Source organism: Rhinichthys klamathensis, unplaced genomic scaffold, assembly GCF_029890125.1.
Source record: "Rhinichthys klamathensis goyatoka isolate OS25496 unplaced genomic scaffold, OSU_Roscu_1.1 h1tg000005l_1, whole genome shotgun sequence".
In the NCBI taxonomy this organism is placed as follows: Eukaryota; Metazoa; Chordata; class Actinopteri; order Cypriniformes; family Leuciscidae; genus Rhinichthys; species Rhinichthys klamathensis.
The window spans coordinates 4,045,138-4,066,725 of NW_026606558.1; the positions used below are offsets into that span (position 1 = coordinate 4,045,138).

At 38.3% G+C, this 21,588-nt stretch overlaps 1 protein-coding gene across 3 annotated transcripts in view; it reads right to left on the reverse strand.

The window, feature by feature from the left end:
* Window positions 1-21,588, reverse strand: part of chd2 (chromodomain helicase DNA binding protein 2) — a 33,800-nt gene that overhangs the window by 2,334 nt on the left and 9,878 nt on the right. For all 3 annotated transcript variants that reach the window (XM_056255604.1, XM_056255586.1, XM_056255595.1), the window contains 27 exons: window positions 21,488-21,529; window positions 21,226-21,395; window positions 20,965-21,089; window positions 16,823-17,039; window positions 16,650-16,739; window positions 16,366-16,556; window positions 14,978-15,166; window positions 14,601-14,763; window positions 14,367-14,519; window positions 13,432-13,503; window positions 11,232-11,381; window positions 10,965-11,113; window positions 10,651-10,840; window positions 9,194-9,364; window positions 5,321-5,490; window positions 5,195-5,236; window positions 4,974-5,113; window positions 4,751-4,889; window positions 3,794-3,944; window positions 3,581-3,703; window positions 3,226-3,342; window positions 2,961-3,098; window positions 2,472-2,588; window positions 2,165-2,343; window positions 1,975-2,074; window positions 1,703-1,889; window positions 1,035-1,281 (listed from right to left, as the gene is read on the reverse strand). In XM_056255604.1, the coding sequence (XP_056111579.1) occupies window positions 1,035-1,281; window positions 1,703-1,889; window positions 1,975-2,074; window positions 2,165-2,343; window positions 2,472-2,588; window positions 2,961-3,098; window positions 3,226-3,342; window positions 3,581-3,703; window positions 3,794-3,944; window positions 4,751-4,889; window positions 4,974-5,113; window positions 5,195-5,236; window positions 5,321-5,490; window positions 9,194-9,364; window positions 10,651-10,840; window positions 10,965-11,113; window positions 11,232-11,381; window positions 13,432-13,503; window positions 14,367-14,519; window positions 14,601-14,763; window positions 14,978-15,166; window positions 16,366-16,556; window positions 16,650-16,739; window positions 16,823-17,039; window positions 20,965-21,089; window positions 21,226-21,395; window positions 21,488-21,529 (3,922 nt within the window). The remainder of the gene's footprint in view (window positions 1-1,034; window positions 1,282-1,702; window positions 1,890-1,974; window positions 2,075-2,164; window positions 2,344-2,471; window positions 2,589-2,960; window positions 3,099-3,225; window positions 3,343-3,580; window positions 3,704-3,793; window positions 3,945-4,750; window positions 4,890-4,973; window positions 5,114-5,194; window positions 5,237-5,320; window positions 5,491-9,193; window positions 9,365-10,650; window positions 10,841-10,964; window positions 11,114-11,231; window positions 11,382-13,431; window positions 13,504-14,366; window positions 14,520-14,600; window positions 14,764-14,977; window positions 15,167-16,365; window positions 16,557-16,649; window positions 16,740-16,822; window positions 17,040-20,964; window positions 21,090-21,225; window positions 21,396-21,487; window positions 21,530-21,588) is intronic.

The window sequence follows — 21,588 nt, forward strand, 5'->3', positions numbered from 1 at the left end:
GGTGCGCACTTTGCGTGCATTCAGTCATGCCCATGCACGCAGTAGCCTGCTTGCTTTTATGTTAAATTAACAGTGGTTTGTGTGTTAATACATTTATTATTTTACAAATTTTTTTTTTTTTTTGACTTGTTAAAACAAGCAGAGAACAAAATAAAAACAGTCTTCTGACCTGTGTTCTAAAATAGTCGTCTTCTTTTCTGGGAGCCTATTACTTTTGCGGTAGAAATATCGGTATCGGTACTCGGTATCGGCAACTACACAAATGTAAATACTCGTACTCGTATCGGTTTGAAAAAAAATGGTATCGGGCCATCCCTAATGTTGATCCGTGTTTTATTATGGGTAGCCTATTGGCGCTTTCCCTTTTTGCTTGCAAACTCTTGAGCATCTTTATTTTATTTATGGGTATGACATAACCATGCACAAACAAACAGAATTGGGGGGTAATCAGATTACTTTTTACAAGTAACGAGTAAACCATACTAATAAGCAAAAATGACTTTACATTTTTATTGCCGAAGTAAAAGTGTTTCTTCTCCTGCAATCCAGAAAGGCAGCACAGCTGAAAGGTTTGTTTGCCCTCTACTGTACAGGAGTGATTTTGCGTTTCCCTCAGCCTGAGGCTTATTCATTTCACTTTTGGTGTGAAAGGGCCTTTATATATATAACTATTTTTACAACAAGCAAGCCTAGCCTAGGTAAGAAAAGGTAGCAATGCATTATTTTCGATAAAGTAACCAAGTAACCCAATTAGTTACTTTTTAGGGAGTAACGCAATATTGTAACATTACTTTTAAAGGTAAACTTTCCCCAACACTGCGGATGAACAATGAAAGTATAAAGTTTCCTGGGAAATTGGTCCCGACAACTCTAAAATATAAATAAATCATTATAGGCTTACCATAGTCATTTAGGTTAAGGCAAAAACACGTTTGGAAGATGGTTTTATGATATACTTGCTCCTAATTTAAAAAAAAATAAAAATAAAAAAAAGTTACATAATGTAGCTTTAATAAAAAGCCCCCCTTGCTTACCTGTCATAATAGTCTCGATGGCCCCGATGATCTCTATCGTTGCCATACTGGTCATAGGCTCGTTTGCGAGGGGAACTGCTGTTACGGTAACCTCCTGAGCTGCGGTAGTCACCATGAGGACGACGGTCGCCATAGTGGTGGTCCTTGTACCTGTGACTCTCATATGGGTGATGCCGATCCCCTTGCCAGGGCTGACTGCTGTTACCTGGGTAGCTGTATTTACGGTCTCTTTGCCAATCTCCCCTATCTGTTAATAGATGCACAAGGTATCAAATGAGATTATAAAAATGACAACTGGAATCATAAATGACGTAATTTATGGCTAATAGTAGCTACTCAAAAAGTTAACGTTGTAACAAATACTGTTTGTGGGTCAAAGCCTCTACTCGGTTTCAAGAAAGAATACCATCTCAAAAGCAGTTTATAAGTACTATTCACTAGTCTCCGGGCTCACAGCATACCAGAAACAAATGTTTTAACGAATCAGAAAAGATGAATCAATATCTGGACAACTGAGGTTTTGGTATAGAGATAAAGGAACATGATTTTTCAGTAGTACTACAGCACAACCTGCTACGTTTATAGTTTGATTTTTAGATCTGATAGAGCGCTTGGACCCGAAGAACTGTGACATCGGACGTCAAACAAGCAGATGTTGCATCTCTCACCATCATTAGGAAAGTGCCTTTTGTTGGGATGGTTGTATTGATCTCTGTGGTGGGAGTGAGGGGGAGGTCCAGGCTGAGGATGGGGTTTTGTTGTGGGCTGGGCACCTGTAGAGTCTCGACTAGATCCAGACGGTTCAGGTCTGAAGGGTTTTTTCCTGGAAGGATCATCCTTCTTCTTTTGCTCTTTCTGTGTGAAATACGAGGAGCAGGTGAGTAAGTGGTACATGAGGAGAAGAAAGACATCGAGAACGGTGGATTTAAGGTGAGCTTACCTCTTCCTCCTGCGAGCGCTTCTTCTGAGCCATCTTATACAGCTTGTGCAGTTTCCGGGCGCCAAACTCGGTAAATTTGGACACAAAAATCCAGAGGTTTCTGAAAAATTAAACAAAAGTGGGGTTGAATATAATATTTAAATATAACTGGAACTCCTGGGATTGGATGTATAATGTGCATTTGAGATACCTGCGCCAGATCTTGACGTGCTCAGGGTCATTGTACGTTTTAAGGCACTCTGTGATGCGGTCTCCGATCTTCAACAGGCAGGTACGAGTGTGCTGTAACTGCTCCTGCACCGACAGCCCCTCGTCTGGCTTATCCAACTGCTTCAGAGCCTTCTTTACCGGCCTCATCCGCTCTTTGCACTGTGCACACATTACACCACTAATCAATTTTCAACTCAGGACATTGCAAGTACTTCATACATTCCAGTCAGGGATCATGCCTGGTAAAGTAATGAATGACATGAAGAAAGGGGAATTTTAACACTCACAATGCTAAATGTTTCCTGGTCCAGTTCATCATCTTCCTCTCCAATTGGTACAGGATCACTTCCTGCAGTAATGTGCACGGGGCCCTGAGCTTTCTTTCCTTTTCCTCCTGGTTTGGCCTAAAAAAGGGAGAAGTTGAGCTGATGAGAGACATATTCACCCAAGATATAACTTTAGTATATTATGTACAGATTTAGTCTGACCAAACCTGGATATATATATATATATATATATATATAAAAAAACTAACTAACTGACCTCTCAAAAAAGAAAGACGCAACCTGAAAATATTATATTTATATTTACAATACAGAGAATTTCATTCTAATACCAGAATAATTTAAATCTAAGTTTGAGTCAACTTGTTGTCTAAGAAACTAACAACCACTGTGCACAGGACGACAGTGAAACATCATACCTAAGTCCAGGCTTCTAAAGGAAACGTTCTCATGGTGAAACGTAACACCGCAGACTCCCAACATATAAAGTACCTTCTCTTTTTTGGACTTGGAGCGCTTTTTGTCTTTGTCCGCCTCCTTTTCTTTTTTAGTAGTTCCTGTTTTTTCTTTGTTTTCTTTGTTATCCTTTTTCTGTTTCTTCTTTGTGGGTGATTTTTCAGCTCCATCATCCTGGAAAATCAGAGAATTGAAAAAAGGCCGCCTAACTGGTTAGTGCTGTGGATTCTGCGTCGGTAAATCACTATATTAACAAGTAGAGTTTGTTATATAGTGATAAGATGCATTAAAAGTAACTTACCTTGACCTCTCCCTCTTCTGATGGGTTGTCGGAAAGACGAGGAGAGGCATTTTCATTGACCAGATCATTGGTAGGGGCCTTGTTCTTCTTTCGAGGTTTCCTCTTTTTGGTTTTGATCTGGGAAGTGGGAAGATACAAAGAATGAAAATGTCATAAAACATACTGACTGAAACTGAACTTTAGTACCAGATAAGAAGACACTTTCATTTGCTCTGCCGCATGGCCAAAAAAGTTAGTAATCTAGTAATCTAACTCTTACCCCAACCCTAAAACTAAAAACCTGCATGTCCAACAAATGTGGTGTGCATCTGCAAATTTAGTAGTTTAAAATGGCCTAGAGGCCCATGATCTCCACCTCATCTCCTGCTTTAACAGCATCTTGGCTTTCCTGCTCTTTCTTCAGCATCTTAAGCAAGTAGTCTCCTCGCATCTGCAACTGCTTTCCCTGAGGCTTCTTATCAGGGTCATCTAGGAGAATCTACAAATTAAGACAACAAGGCATTTGAGGTCAGGTTAGGTTATTGTCAGTCTTTTAACTGCGAGGAAGCATTCATTTGACTCAATGTACCTTCTCAGAAAGTTTGAGATCAGGGTCGGTCTTGATCAGGTCCCAGTTGCCGTAGCCATGCTCGTAGATGCCCAATAACAGCTGTGTGTCATCATGAATATCCCAGTCTACGTCAAAGTGCGGAGTCTTCACCCGACAGGTCAGCTGAAATCTGGCCAACAGAGAAAGAAAACATTACTCACTCTCTTCGGTTGCATTCTATTCATCCTTTAGGGAATGGATCAGGGTTTAGAAAAAATCTGAATCAAAACCTTCATTAGCTGGAATTAGAATTGACCTGGCCATGCACCAAAAAAAAAAAAAGCAAAATAAAATCTAGTCACACAGAGGAATTCCATTAGTCCATACATTGCTAAAGTTATCATTAGTTAATTTCGACTAATTATGGCTATTTTTCTCAACTGTTTGAAAATATATATTTTTTCCAAAATAAGTTTAATACAGTCAAAATATAGTTGTTCAGACAACTTTATTTTTATACATTCTAGCAGACAAATATAACTTTAAAGACAATGGATACAAAATCTATTGATTAAATCATATTTTTAGTAACTTTGATAATTCTGTCAAATAAAGTGGTGGTAATTCAAACATTATAAATATCATCTAATGTTCCTGAAATTATCCCATATGTTGTATGCATTTTACACTTAATGAGTCAGATAATTATAATACTGAAAACGAAATTATTCTAGATTCTCTTTGCTACCTTAATAGCCTCAATTGAACTGTTGTGTAAAAGGCATTCTCAAAATCAATTTTGAATGGCACACGACCCTGGAATGGATATTTATTCAGACTCTGAAACTTAGTTCCACAATAAACTCATCAAATCAAATTTAAGTGGCTTAATTAAATCTCCACCTACAGAGTGTTTGCAACGGACGTTTAGACACACTGCACTCAGTAACTATGTACTTTATTATGCAAAAAAATGTGTTTCACATTTGGACTCACTTGCTCCTTTCAGCAGGATTTGGAGGCACAGATTTATGCAGCGGTTCAAACTCCTCTTCGTGCTGGATAATGGACTTCGCATTGACCTGAACTCCAGAGATCTTTATGTTAATGCCTCGTCTTTTTCCTGGCCCTTTAGCTGCAACAAAGAAATTAAACAAATGAAAAGACAAAAACTAATTAAATCAGTATTTTTACTCAGCATATTAGCATTCACACACACCTTCCACAGGGTTTTCTTTCAAGTGCTCCTCATGCTCCTGTACTGCAGTCACACAGCTGTTGTGTACCAGTTCCCCCAGTCGCTTCAGGTCTGCGATGGACTTATCCACCAGCTCAGAGTCACGGGCAATCGCCTCCAACCTGTAGAAAACACCATAACCAGTTCAGCACTACTGCTTCTAAATGGACTACATATTTTATTCATAGCGGTGCATTTCTTACCTCTCAAGCGGAGCTCCAAACTTCTTGTATGCCTTAATGAACCTAAAATAAATAGACCATTAAGTAATTGCAATGTTTACAGTGAAGACTCACTTAAATGTGTAATTGATTGTTCTGTTATATTACCTGCGGATCTCTGCGTCAGTAAATCCCTCCACATTGTTTTTGCGAGCTCTCGGCCTGCCTCTCCGCTTTGGTCGTTTGTCATCCTCGCTGTCATCCGTTTCACTATCTGAACCCGAGGATCTGTGCTTCAGTTTAGATCCCACGTCACTGTCGCTGTCATTAGCCTGCGCCTAAAAACATAATAACACTGCTTTTACACAATGTGCCGTGACGTATCAATGCAGACTGTATTTATCTGTCCTCTCCACGCAGAGATTAACAAAACTGCATAGAAAAACAAACAAGTGTTAGGAATATTGAAATAGTGGTTTCACATGAATTTTTTGTGGACGCCTCTGTTCTGCTCTGGATTAAATCATCTCTGGCGTAAAGCAAGAGTAATGAGCATGTGGCTGCAAACACACACGGCCTTATCGCCGGGGAGTCCACTGCGCTGTAAAACTTAATGACTCATTTCCAAAAGCTACGACGCCGCATACTTCAACATGTGCTGCCATCACATGGGAATGCAGCGTGTGGCTATAAAATCTAATGAGTCATTACAGTCTGGGCAAGATATTACAGATCCGGCTCACAGGAGAAGATAAAAGCACGGAAAAGCCACAGGGAGCACTTCACACAACTGTCTGCTATGTACATACATTTATAATGTTCATACAAATGTGCACTCACACACACATGTAAAATAAAAATGCATGCTGATAAGCATGTCATCTACGCTTATAGAACTGAAAATCCTTTGAAGCATTTCTGCAAAAATAACAGGGGTGAGAATCTTTAGGCACCTCACGATCTGATCCGATACTGAGAGTTACGATCTGATTCCAAATCGAATCTTGATCTACATTTTTTTTTTATTATTAGTTAATTAGTTTACTGACTTTAAATCTTACATTTATTTGTAAAAGAAAATGATTTAATTACTCATGTAATTATAAGTAGTTACGTTTTAACAATTACAAATTGAAAATTAAAGCTCCTGTTGGTAACTTTTGAAAACATGTATTTGCTAAAACTGTCATTATGTCCTGACAGTAGAATATGAGACAGATAATCTGTGTAAAAATCAAGCTCCTCTGGCTCCTCCTAGTGGTCCTATTGCCATTTGCAATAAATACACGCTCCCGGTCAGAAACAACCAATCAGAGCCAGGAGGAGTGTCTTAGCACTGTCAATCACGCTCGTGTACGCGCTGATCACACCCCTCTCTTGCACAGCGCGAGCGCCGGAGCGCGAGCCGTCGTTCAAACTCAAGATTGCCGGCGAGCTGCAGCTGTGCTTATGACGGAGAAACAACCTAAACTGCCAATTCTCGAGTGACACCTGCTCATAAAACAAAGAGGTAAAAGGAAAAAGACTGATGACGATAAACAAGCGAAAAAGAAAGAATTACACAGAGCCTATTGACTCGGTGTCAAAACTCTAGCCGCATAACATGTAGATAAAATGTCACGCACTCTGCTAAGCAACAATTGAAACCTGCTAATTCACTGGCTTGTCATGTTGCTGAAATAATGTACTAGCACACCTTATCTAGCATTATATATCGCTAGAATAATTACTTACATACTGTAACGTTAGTTACCGTTATATTAACGTTATCTTACTAGCTATTTATAACTTATAGAAAGAGTGCAACGTTATAAAGTTACATGTAGACTATTGGAAAATACATAATGATTTGAGGACCAAGTTTGTAGTCAAAGTATGGGCAGGCCATAGTCAATGTAAAGCATATTATTGACGTTTAGTCCCTATTAGTGAATGTGCCATATCACTTTTTATCCGCCGTTATGGGTGGCCCTGTTTACTAGCCTGCGCGTTCACGACAGGCTCCGCTGTGGAGGACGAGCTGTGGAGGGAGGGCTGTAGCGCAGCAGAGAGCAAGGGGGTGGGACCTGTAAGTTGTGCTTGTTCAAATTTTCAGGCTAAGTCTACGTTTTCTCAAAACTCCCTACTGCAGCTTTAAAACATTGTATGTTAAGAATTTTCAAAAATAGTTTCAAAACATACAAGCAAATACTAAATAATAAAGAGGAACAACGAAACAGCAATAAACGAAGAGTGCTTTCAGTATCCGAGGGCAAGTTTACAAGACAACGATGTACTAAAAACAGATACGTTTATCCTTCACGTTTTTTCACGTAAAGGCGACAGCGTTAAAACAATCCCCATTCGCGCAGACCTGCGCGCCTATAGACTGAACATGTAATACGCATGCGCATGATGTCACCTTTTCACACATTCGCGTTTTTGTAGTTTACACAGAGACGATAACGGTACCGTTTTCAAAAACTTGCATTTTAAAAATGCTTTTTTCGAGTTTTCGGTATGGGTGTGTGTAATTTATGTTGTAGAACAAAACGTCAAAGTATCGCCAAGTTATGTTTATCATAGGCCTTTTTTACTCAAAAATTGAAAAAAACCCATAGGAAAAACTCAAAGGAACCAGGGACAAATTAGTCTTCTGGTTTCTGACATCATCCCTGCACCTCTATTGGTGTGTCAGTGTATGCGCACACAGTTGCTAGTAGTGTGACGTGGTTGTGTATAATGTACCTATGCATTAGGGGTGGAACGGTTCATGTATTCGTATCGAACCGAAACGGTACGGGCGTCACGGTTCGGTGCACGAATTTACACGGAGAATACACGGTATAAAAATAAATAAAACTCGCGTGCAAATTAATTAATGTAATGCGGAACTACTGTTAGATACGCGGGTTCTTTAGGGACACATAATCTGTACCATCGGCTTAGCTCTGAACGCGCGTTCACTTCAAACGTTGGCTTTATACGCGCGTCCTATTCGCTTTGGACTAGCGTCGAACTAGACGTCATTTTGTTTATACAGATCATTAAACCTGCAAAGTGTTTTCTTATATTTATGTCCACTCGCAATAAAACACAACATTGTGCTTTTGTCACACTGTAAACTCTTGTCAAACTGTAACCTACAACTGTCACCCAACCAAAATCACATACACACTGTTTTAAAAGCAAAACATATTTATCCAACTCCATTTCAAAACAGTCTGTCTTTTGGACATTCGTCATATTGCATTGGTTTTCATTTCTTGTCCTCGGAGCACTAATCTTACACATTCAACATTGATTAAAAAAGAAAATCGAATGTGTTTTTAATGGTAGTATTATTTTATACAGAAATCAATTATTTATAATTCAGATGAGAATAATGTTACATTGTCAATTAATAATGTTAATTAAAATTAAGGAAAACAAATATATTGATCTGAAATATAGCAAAATAAATTTAAATTAATAGTACAATTACCAAACATATCGCAAGGTCTTTTTGTCTTTTTATTAATTTAATTAATAAACTAATTATATAAAACTATTGTCAGTGCACTACAAATAAACTGGTTCTATGCCTTTATTAATAAAACTTATTTAAAAAATACAATGCCTTCTGCATTTTTGTTTTGCTTTTTCCCTCCATTGTACCGAAATCGTACCGAACCGTGATGTCTGAACCGAGGTATGAACCGAACCGTGACTTCGGTGTACCGTTCCACCCCTACTATGCATGTATTTTGTATGATTTGGGAATAAGGGAGAGTCTATACACTGGTCAAATTCAGGCCGAACCACAAATCTATTTAAATGATTAAATTATCGGGAGCTCGGGAGGTGCTCGGCTCAGCTCGTAATTCCTCTCACATGATGTGAGCCATGGACATACAAGCATCTACTATTGATATGTAATTTCTCCCAACAGAAGAGCTCCTACGGCAGCAGATTACACAACGTGCAACCAACATTACCCAATTTGAGCTGGCACAACCCTAGACAGAGTGCATGAAAATACAGACAATAACCAGCTCAGGTAACCTAGAAGCACCTCCTCACCCTCTTGTTGGAGCTTCTGCTTCTAGGCAGCATGTAGATGTCTTCCATCTCCTTCTGCTTCTGTTCTTCCTCCGCCTTTTTCCGCTGATCCTCTGGAATTATATCATCCCAGTCACGCACAGCCCTCTCCTCAAGATCTGGTGTGCTTTCATCCATTGTAAAGTTAGCCACCTGGCAGAAAAAAACACACACAGTTCATGCTGAGCTGAAGATCAGGAGAAAATATGTAACTTAACTGTTTGAGCAACACACACAGGTGTCAAAAGGGGCAACTGACTTTCAAAAGAAATCTCTCCCTCTACACTGTTAGATAAAAAAAATAAGTAATAATTTCTTTTAATTGTTTCCTGTCGTAAGCCATGCAATCATAATAGATGTAAAATTGTCTCTTCATTTTAAATGGACAGTAATATCTTAAATCATGTCTGGCAACTTGAAAAATGTGTTTCCCTAGGGTAAAACCTTTGGTGCTTGGACCCCTAAATATCTGCCAGTGGCTCATAAAAAAATGTATTCACAAGGAAGTTTTCATAACTCATTGACAGACTCATTTTGTTCCATTTTTCAAGTCTTCATTTTACATTTGAATCTCAAGTAAATGTATCTTGATTTAAAGGTGTTTAGATATTTGCACATGAAAAATACTGAGGAAGATACGAGGGATGCAACATGTAATGCCATGACTTTATGAATTTAAGACCTTCTTAAAGGGGTTCTTCACCACTGACAAAATGGGCTTTCAATAAAACTTGGCTGCCTATACTATAGAAAAGCTATTTTGTTTTTTATATCAGTGATACCTGGCTAGAGAAAACAGACAATAATAACAACAATAGTCAAATACTGCCTTGCTATAGTAGGAAATACTTCTTAGCAAACTTTTAGTCATAATGGTGTCAACTTGTATTGTTCTCGGGTGCAAGAATTCAAAGAGTAAAAGTTTCCACTCCAGTGAAGGATCCAGCGCATACGAACACTGTTTTAGGCCAAACGGAAGGGAAAAGCTGAACGAAACTGCCGTTCTGTTGCCATTGAGTTCCAATTTTACTATAATGCTGTTTAAAGAGTAGATATAGTACGATACAATTTTCAGTGAGAAACCTACCCATAACAATGACTGTACTGTTAATAACCCTCTGTCGATCCGACTGTCCGTGGGCAGGGGTATAAAAAATGCGGAAGTATAATCTGTATTTTTCACAAAAGCCCCGGAGCGGTCAAAAGTCAGCTGGACGATAGGTTTTGCATCATCCGGCGGACTTTTGATGACAAATAAACGTGAATTTCTCAGTCTATGTAACAGAGAATGAGTAAACATTGTTAATTTACAATTACAACCGAATTTGGCAAAGTTACACTTTAAGGCCTTAATTTGTGGGCGAAAGGGCAAATTAAGACTTTCCAAAAACCCGCAGAAAGCCTGTTAACATTCAAAGATTTAATAGATTCCTGAGTACCTTAAACTGTGACAGAAGCTCATCGGTGGCACTAGATCCCTGATCACTCTCTCTGGTTTCAGCAAGCCGCAAGATCTCATCAATGTCCATTTCCTGTGGTTCTGATTCCTCTCCCTCAGGTTCCTTGAACAGATCCTCTGCTCCAAACTTCAAGATTGCTGTCAGTTCTTCTTTATTGAAGGGGTTTGAACTGGAAATGGCCAACAAACAGGTATTAATTATTATGCGTTAAATGTTTAGTCATTTCAATGAATGCTTAAAACATTTTGACCAGAGAAATTAGATTTATTATATTTAATTTTTGCGGTTCTCACTTTGAATTTGCCGAGTTGTTATCCAGTACGGTTCGCCCAGTTGTGTCCATTCTCTGAATGACAAGATGGTCTAGAACCATCTTCTTTTTCGCTCTTTCAATAATGTCTTCCTCCACAGTGCCTTTTGTGACCAGACGGTAGATATTTACCTATGCAAAAAAAGCCAAATACATTTCAGTGCAATCTAAGTACTGCTACTTGTGAGTTTAAAGTCATTCAGCAATAAGGGAAGTTACACATTAGGTCAAAGGTTTAAGCTCTACTTACTTGCTTTTTCTGGCCAATCCTGTGGGCTCTGGCCTGGGCTTGAAGATCATTCTGTGGGTTCCAGTCCGAGTCAAAGATAACCACTGTGTCGGCTGAGGCCAGGTTAATCCCAAGCCCTCCAGCTCGGGTGGACAGCAGGAAACAGAAGTCCTGAAGACGACACAGATGGGCAGTGAGAACAAGTGCCAAATGCTTGTCTCTTTTTAATTCATACTTAAATATATACCTCCTATTCTAGGTAGGGGAAATTCACTGCTGACAAGATGGGCATCTAAAAAACCTTTGGCTGTCTATGCAGTAGAAAGGTGATTTTTCTTTTCTTTTTTTTAAAATCAGTGCTACATGACAACATAAAAAGAACAGTGGCGTTCCCTTTTGCCAAAAATGTGGAAAAGCTTCTACACCCATAACGCACTGTGCTTGATCCGACTGTCAATAAGCAGGGATACAAAAATGCAAAAGTACGATCTTTAGTTTTCAAGTAGTTTCACGCTGTCAAAAGTCTTCTGTAGACTAATAAAAGGGATATACTGTATCTAGGTGCAGGTAACACGAAGAAAGAGAACATTGTTCTTTAACATTTACATTGTAACAATACAAAGCTGTTTGAAAATCTGCAAAGTTACTTCAATATGCTAATTATATCTAGATATTTTTAGTATATTATAAAAATAGTAGGTTGATTTCCTCAAAAAGCTTGTCTTATGGCTCGTTTCCACTGAGTGGTACGGTACGGTACAGTTCGGTTCGGTACGCAATTATTTGCGTTTCCACTGTCAAAAGTTGTGAATGGTACCAAAAAGCCGAACCATACCGTACCACTTTTTGGGTACCCTTCCGTTGGGGTACCTAGCACAGTGGTACGGTACTAAAAGGTGGAGCTAGACTCACTGCAGAACGGTGATTGGTTGACAGAGTATCGTCACTTGCGCGTGCTACAAAGGGCATTAGAAGCATACAGTTGAAATATAATACTGTTATTGTGTCACGAAATGTAGTTTTAAGAGTTTTTCAGGCGAGAAAGTAGTTTTTTAAAGCTCAAATCTGTGGTTTATTTATAGATTTATGATAATTTGAAGATCCATTCCAAGCAACCGGACGCTCGGCGCTCGTGCACCCCGCCTGGAGCAGCCTTTCCCCGGCTAGTCATTCTGATGTTTGCCGCTGACTCTGACGTCTCTGTAGTGGTTAAACATGAGATATAATTCGTCTTGTACAGACCTAACAGGCGATCTTTGGTCTCGTGAATCTATAATTCGTTCCCTGGCCAATAGTTTTGGCAGAAGGCTAAGTGAAGTTTCATATATTTGAGCGCTGAATTTGTATATTTGACTGAATTGTTTCCTTTATGTTATTAAAGCTTTACTGTATATCTTTTTGTACCTTTTACTTATACTTTTATAATGGCTATTATTGATCAAACTGAAATTCAACAAAAATAGATAGTTTTGTCATTTTTTTATTTTATTACAAGATCATCTGTAATGTTGTTTATTGCCACATTTGTACCGATGCAATATGCAATACATTGCCTGGAATACGTTTAATATTTTTAAATTTAAACGAAAAGAGGCAGGGTTGTGTTTTATATTTAGTTTTGTTATAAATATAACGTTACATACATGCAGTGAATATAATAGGCTATGCGTTGCCTGAACCACATTGTGTCCTTATAATGTTTAAAATGTATTTAAATTAAATCGAAAAGAAGCAGAGTGGTGTTTTATAACATATTTCGTTTTTATTGTTGCCTAAAATGTACATAACCGGAGTAGCAGAGCGAGCTGAGTGGCGCTTTCAAGAACGCGCTGTTCCATCAGCAGAATTACTGGACGTATAATTTGCTGTTGTGTGTTTTTGTCAGAGTCGGCAGTAGCTGTGTGACACGCGTTCGCTGCGGGCGTATCGTGACGAGCTGGACGCGCTCCGAGAGAAGGCTGTTAAAATCGATTCCCTATTTTAGTTTTCGAAACTTGTGTAGGTTGGTCCGATCGATTGTGCAATCGATTTTCGAATGTAAAGTGACAGCCCTAATAATTACATAAGGCCTGTATTTCCCATGGATCAAGCATTCCCAGAACAAGAAAAGTGCATTGTCAAGTGAGCTCTGACTGGAACATCACAACCATAGCAAATGTCTCCAGACAGTGAAGCTCTGCCCAAACATAACAAACACGCATGCCACATTTTAGGTTCTTACCTCAGAGCCTTCTGCATTAAAGTGGTCCAGTGCTTGTTTTCGAATTTCTCCCTTGATGGAGCCGTCCAAACGCTGAACATTAGAGAAAACACAGATACGGTTAATGAATGTCAAGCGTGGCACTTTGACCAAACTTGGGCACCTCAGCTAGATAAGTTCCCATAAAATCCTAAAACCCCCAAAGTCACCACAAAATTATGACGACAGATTTGCCAGACCAAAACAACATTGAGGTGCAAGCTGTGCTAATGCTCAAAGCTGCACCGATCAAAAAATAACTGGGGGATAAAAATAGGCTTGGGGAACTTGCTGTCAGAGCAAACATACTGCAACCCTGACACATGATTCCCAAAGTCACCAGGGCCATACAAACTACACTGAATGTCTCCAGTCTTTACAGAGTTTACAAAAACATTAGATGAAAAACTGCACATTCTCATCTGAACAAGGACACTAGGGAAGGGTATTCGTATTATTCAATGTAATTGAGTACTCTGTAACGCACAAAAACAAGTACCATATTTTCCCCAAAAATAAGCCACACCCGACCAGAAGTGACACTGGGTCAAAATTGCATTGTTGAGAAAAAAAGAAAAAAAAAAACCCAGATAAGTCGCATCTGTGTATTAGTCACATTTTATTTGAACAGTAAAAGTAAAATTAAATGCGCATGTGAAATTTGAAACCACTGAAAATGGTTTGAAACCAAAATGGTCTCTTATCACCTCAATGGCACGTATTCGCAATCAGAGCAAGATTTAGGTGCAGGGTTCATTTGGAAAATATATTTTTTCTAGGCCAATTTGCACACAGCTTAAATAGTGTTTTTACTAGTTGGCAAGTCGATTACACATGCCTAGTACACATCCTTCTAATAAGGGTCCACGTCTTTACTTTAAAGCTGTAACAGATAAACAATTTCATTCAGTTCATACCTGGAACGGATATCGTTTCATAGCCAGGTAATCAGCAAGGATGTCCAACATGCGGACCATCTGAGAGAAGATGAGCACGCGGTTGCCTCTCTCCCTCAGTCGTGTGAGAAGCTTGTCCAGGAGAACCAGTTTCCCGCTGCCACGCACCAAGCACTGAACAAACATCAAAAACATCCTGAAAATGACATTCTCCTATGAACAAACCCATTGAATTCCAATCTAGGACAGTCATACCTGTAGGTGCTCTTGTACTTTATCATTCTCACTATCCTCTGGATGTTTGATGAGGAAACCATGATTACAACACTTCTTCAGCTCCATGACGATGTTGAGAAAGCCAGAAGAGCTGCCTCTGTTGCCTTTGGACAAGGCTTTGAAGTTTCTTGTTAGTATCCATCTAAAAAAGTCAAACATTACATTAAGACTACAAATGAACAATGATGAGATGAGCAGACGTTCTCTAAACACTTGCATTCCAACTGCGTGCAGTCTTAGAGTCTGGAACCAAACTTTGGCTCAATCAAAGAGTTACTCGATTCAGAGAGCTATGTTACCGTCCCAAAGCGCACAGCCTTGGAAAGAGGCATGAAATGGGATAAAACAGTGCTTACTTGTAGAACTGTTTTTGCTGGGCAGACATGTCGACTCTGAGGATTTGCTCCACTTTAGCCGGCAAGGATTTCTCCACGTCTTTCTTGACACGACGCAGTAGGAAAGGTTCCAGAACTTTATGTAGGCTCTGATAACCATTATCCCTGCCTTTACCATGCTCATCCTCAAAATCCTCCCAGGACTCAAACCTACGGGGAGGCAAAGTCAAAAACAGGGGTTTTAAAGTTGATGCCAAGGACCCCTAAATATTATGACCCCCTTCCTTAAATATAAAGAAAGCTACATAAGCTCATATTTAATAACCAATTTATACTGTGTGAGAAAATACTACACATAATATTAAAAAAACCTTAAGTTGCTTCTTAAATCGAATAATTGGCTTTTATATTGTTATTGTACATAAGCCAAAAGAATAGTTAAAAATATATATCTGAAAATACTATGAGAATTCAACGATTCAAAGGTTTTGGTTTTTTTATGCTCTTATGCTCATTAAGGCTACATTTCTTTGATCATAAAAATAGTAAAAACAGTAATATTCTAAAATATGATTACAGAATGATTTAAAATCTGTAAAAAAAAAAAAAAAAAAAGAAGTAATTTATCCCTCAACATTTTCAGCATCATTCAGTCAGTGTCACATGATCCTTCAGAAATCATTCTAATATGCTGATTTGGTGTTCAAGAAACATTTCTAATTATTATCAATGTTGAAAACATTTGTGCTGCTTAATATTTTGTGGAAACTGTTCATAAAAGAAGGGGGAAAATGTGACAAAGTTCAAAAGAACCGCATTTATTTGAAACAGAAATCTTTTGTAATATTATGTCTTAATTGTCACTTTTGATCAATTAAATGCATCCTTGCTGAACAGAACACTGAAAGAATTAATTTCTTGAAAAACATGCAGTCCCCAGACTTTTGAATGGTAGTGTTTATCTGAAAATATTTTCTTATGTTTTTTTCTACCCAATATTAATTTTACATGTCTAAACAAAGTAAACAGAAACGTATTCAAATTCAAATTTATTTGTACAGCGCTTTCACAATAAATATCATTTTAAAGCAACGTGTTAAAAATACAAATATATTTATTAAAAATGTTAAACGAACATTTTAACACTGATGACTATAAAAAATGTCAGTACATAGCGATTTTTTGTAAATATTTTATTTTATGTTAGTTTTTCTACTCTAATGTCTAAACAAAGTATACAAATTTATTTGTACAGCGCTCTCAGTCACAATAAATATAATTTTAAAGCAATGTGTTAAAAACATTTTAACTTTGTGATGGCCATAAAAAAAAATATATATTTTCTATCATTTTTTCTGGTGGACTCCAAATGGCAAATATGACTTTGTATTTATGACTTGAGTACCTACTTGTCAGGCATAAGAAAGTGCAGAAGGGACCACAGCTCTTTGAGTGAGTTCTGAAGTGGGGTCCCAGTAATGAGCAGCCTGTGATTGGACCGAAAGTCGATCAGAGTTTTATATAGCAGCGAGTCGTCATTCTTAAGCCGGTGAGCTTCATCAACTCCGAGGAAAGCCCAGTTTATATTCCCCAGCACTCCCTGCACACACAGACATAATGTGCAAATAATGAAGAACAACTCATTTCCATGAGACAGAGTCGGTTCAAAAGATTAAATCAAAGATTCCTATACCTTGTCCTTCAGTAGAATTTCATATGTGGTCAAAAGTGCATTGAACTTGATCCTTTTTGTCTGCTGGTGGATCCATTCGTAGTCCCGGATCTGGTCAAAAACAGAGCGTTATACCTCGAAATAGTTCTTTTTTTTCGTGCATTTGGATTGTCTCAGCATGTGTACTAGCTTACCGTCTTTCTACTTGTGACGTCTCCTAGGTACACCACTACGTTCATATCCGGGGCCCAAGTCTCAAACTCCCTCTGCCAGGAGGTAAGGGTTGACAGGGGCACCACCACGATGAAGGGACCATAAAGCTGGTGCTGATGAAAAAGGTAGGACAGGAAGGAGATCGTCTGAATGGTCTTTCCCAGGCCCATTTCATCAGCCAAGATAACACTGTTACACCTACAGAACAAAACAGAAACCAGAGATGAAGACAACAAAAATGTAGAAGGACTCAACTATTCTTAAATGATCACAAACTAATATGAAAGCAAGATAATAACCACTCTAGTTATTTTAGACTAAAACTTGAACTATAAATAAAATTTGTTAATTGAAATAAAGCTGAAATAAAATAAAGCAGAAATATTAGATGAAAAAGTTAAACAAATTGGAAATGTTGTAACTAACTGAAAGTTGAAGTACTATAATTACCAAAACTGAACTAAAAATAAATGAAGCTAAAGGGAAATAATTAGAAAAAAAAATTATAATTACTTAATATTTAAGTTAAAGTAAACCAGAAAATATAAAAAATAAAAGCCAACTCAAAATAAGCACTATAATAGTATAAATATATAAATAATCGTATACTAATATCTAAATTATAAACATATCAATAGTACTAGGGCTGAAACGATTCCTCGAGTTACTCGATTACAAAAATTCCTCGAGGCAAAAACTCTGCCTCGAAGCCTCGTTAAATTCCTATAGCGCGTGATACATTTAGAATTTATTTGGCGCGATGGCGGAGAGTAAAGATGTCCATAAACGGCAGAGAATGTCTAAAGTTTGGGATCATTACATACTTAAAAAGGAAGAGAACAAGGTGCAATGTGTCTACTGCAAAGTAGACCTGGCATACCATAACAGTACGACTGCAATGAATCAGCATTCTGAACCGAAAACATCCATTACATGCTGTTTCACCAAGCGTCGCTGAAACAAGGTAACCTAATGGTGTGTTCACACCGAACGTGAATAGAGCGTCAAATACGCGTCTATCGCATCTAGTTAGACACTTAAACATTCGCTCGAGTTAAAAATTTTCAACGTGCGTGGAAGACGTTCGAATAATGCGTCTATTCTAGGGATCGACCGATATGGATTTTTTAGTGCCGATACCGATACCGATTTTTTCCCCATCAGCCTTAGCCGATGACCGATACGGGCTGCCGATTTTCTTGAGCCGATATTTGGAGCCGATACATTTTGCTCCCTCAATTTACATCATAAAAATGACATGTTAACAAATGTTACAGGTCTCAATTTAATAAAAGTAAGATTTATTTAACGTAAAAAAATCTATATTTAACAAATAGTAAAAACATGTGAGGTAGAACAAGAACAAGTAGATAAACAATATTTAACAAATATTAAAAACATGAGGTAGAACAAAAAAAAGTTCACTGCTGAAAATAAATATTTAAGCATAAATAAAATAATTACACTATTGCACACAGTAGCAACCAGCATAATAAAGTGCACAGTGCACACTGTACTTCATTTTAAAAGTAACGAACTATTTACTGCCATGGTTTAAATTTGTCTACATAAAATAAAATGAGCATGTCTAGTCTCTAATATCACTGCGATGGCGAGGGAGACACACACCACACGCGTCCAAACCTCAGCCAGGTGGTCGCAAAAAGCACGGAACAACGTTGGTATTACTTAATCCTATGACCAGTGTTCGTAACAGCTACCGTACGCATACTAGGGCTGTCAAAATTGTTCAAATGGCGTTTGTATATTCCCTCTAAAAAACATACTTGAGCATATCGTCGTGCATTTGGTCAATGACGCGCATTACGTCAATAACAGGACAAATTAATACAAAGAGACATAACTAATAGTATTAAGTAGCTTATTTGAGTTTAAACATATTTGACAACGTATTACTACAAAAAAAACGAGTAAATCAACTAATGGCCAAGACCGCAGAGCTCACTCTGGCTCGCCCGGACTCGCAGGCGCACTCTCTCTCTCTCTCTCGCACTCACCCTCACGCTCTCCGCGCATACCGGTTTAAATGAACAACAACAAACAAATGTTGAGTGCTGATCAAGAGTTTTGTGCAAGCAATTTAAGGTATATAGCAGGCTTCATTCAGTGATTGAAACAAATACATTAATTGAAGTTTCACAGAACATAGAACCGACACTGAGCGCTCCGAGCGAGCTGTGCTGTGGTAACGTTAGTCTGCTACCGCGGGCGTGTTTTTCCACATTCGAATATTAATTTTCACCTTCAAAATTCAGTTTTTTTTAAACTATTCGAATATATATTCGTATTTAGAATATTCATTGACAGCCCTAATGCATACTGAACGGATAGCCTACAGCTATTTGCAGCTCCCTAAATACAATGGCAAGCAAGCAGTTTAGAGAGTCATTCGCGTTTTCCATTTGGACCCACAAACTTGCTTAGCTATATAGTTGCAACCACATAACAGTTATAAAGCAACGTGTTTCCATTTTCAAAGTGTTTGACAATATTTCAGCAGTCAAACAGTTAAAAGATGCTTTGAAAGTTTAAAAGTTACCGTTATCTTGAAGCGCAGGTTGCACTCTGCTAGTGGGGGAGGGACAGTGCAGGGTCTGCACGTGAACTGCAGCGTCTCCAGCAGCACAGAGCTGCCTGAGGACGCCTGTCTATAAATAATGCCGGGAAAAAACTATCGGCGAACGCAGCAGCCGCATATCGGCCGATTCCGATACACGTAAAAAACGCAAATATCGGCCCGATATATCGGCCGGCCGATATATCGGTCGATCACTAGTCTATTCGCGTCTTTGCATTGACTTTGTATGTAATCTACTTGCGTAAATAAATAAATTTGCGTTCGGTGTGTGAACCCCTTCACTCACACACACGCATACACCCTCGTCTCTCTCACGCGCCAGTCAGATCAATTGCGGCAATGCATCACATATGCTTAAACTTTTATGTAGCCACGCAACAATAATTTCAGCATGCCTTCACTGTATACACCGCGACGTGATGGAGGAACAAATATTGTATTGCAGTCTGTGCCAGACCTTGTTTGTATGTCACGTCTTCCAAATAGTTACAGACAACAACAAAAAATGAAATTCCCCAGCCTGCTTCTCCAAATCCACTCGTACTTTTGGGGAAGACATTTTAATCGGCTACCAAAGTAATTGAGCATAGAACATTGTTGGCACTTATACTAAATGGGTAAAAATTGCAATAAATAGGCTTAGTTTTGGAGCCAAATGTTGGAGTTGAAATAAATACCAGTTTTTTTGTTTGTTTGTTTTTTGAGAAATAAAAGCCAAATGCTTGATCATTTTACAGCCACATCATTTTCGTTATGCATTATTTGTTTTGGTTGTTTAAAAACACACACAAAAAAATTATCCGATTACTCGATTAATCGATCGATTAAGTGCTAGATTAATCGATTACAAAAAGAATCGATAGCTGCAGCCCTAAATAGTACTAAAAATAACAGTGATAATAACCAGTAGGGTTGTCACGATTATTCTCTTTTCAACAATTAATTTTTTTAATCAATTAATACAATTAAATATGAATATTAACCAATTACATTTTAATTAAATTAAAACAAAAACATTAGGATTAGCTTCAAGTATTATTATAAAAAAGCACTTCTTGTCAACACTGTAGTTTAATTAATAATTAATAAAACACTACATTTATTGGGATTCATTTATAGTAGTGTTTCTCAACCGATACGTTGCGACCCAAAAGTGTGTTTCTGAGTGAGTCACTGAGTGTGCAGTCAAAGAAACAGCAACAAAAAAACTGTCCCGTCTGAATAGGGCTTTATACTGGTATTCATCAGTGTTAGTGGTATTCTTACAATTTATGTGTGTGTAAAGCATTTTTCAGAAATAATTTTGGTTGGTTCAAATTCCTAAACATTTGGATCGCGGCTTAATGACCATGGGAAAACATGGCCCAACCATTTAAGAACCACTGATTTATACTTCAAAGCCTAATGCACAAAAACATCATTGTGACACAAATATAATGCCACCACCTGTACTTTGACATCCCTAATGCAAAGTATTAAATGCGAAAAACTCCTGTCTAAAAACTCCACTTGTATGTTACATACCTGCACCAGGAGTGGGCCAGCCAGTTCACTCCATCTAACTGGTAATCTCTGAGTTCAAGGTTTTCATCTCCAATGTAAGAAGGCTGCTTCTTCAAGGGCAGAAATCTTGGCCTCTGTTTCAACACCTTCCATTTGGGCAGAAAAAGACGACAGGGTTCACATAACTATAACACAGCGTGGCAATGCTTCATCACCCTTTTTGCCAAAACATAACAATGATAAGAAAAACACAGCTCGATTAGTACACACTCTCATTCTCACCTTGCAGTCTTTGGAAGGGATTGTCTTGCAAGCATTTCTGTGTAGGAAACTCTCAACGCAGGCCTCAAATTTCTTTCTGATTAATCCTCCATCCTCCCATGTGCACTCTGCATACGGCAGCCCCATCCACTTACACAGGTACTCCGGCTCAGTGGAAGAGGTTTTATGGGCTGTTGTAACATATCAGAAAATTATTTGAGTAGTAAACATCTCCTTTGGCCAAGTAAATAAGAAATAGTGCACACAAACGCAGTGAACTTACAGGGTAAATCTGAATGTGCTTGTGATTTCCCTGTTCTTGTTGCTGATTAATAAGAGAAAAGGAAAATTAGTAACAGATCATAATAGGCAAAAAGCAACCAC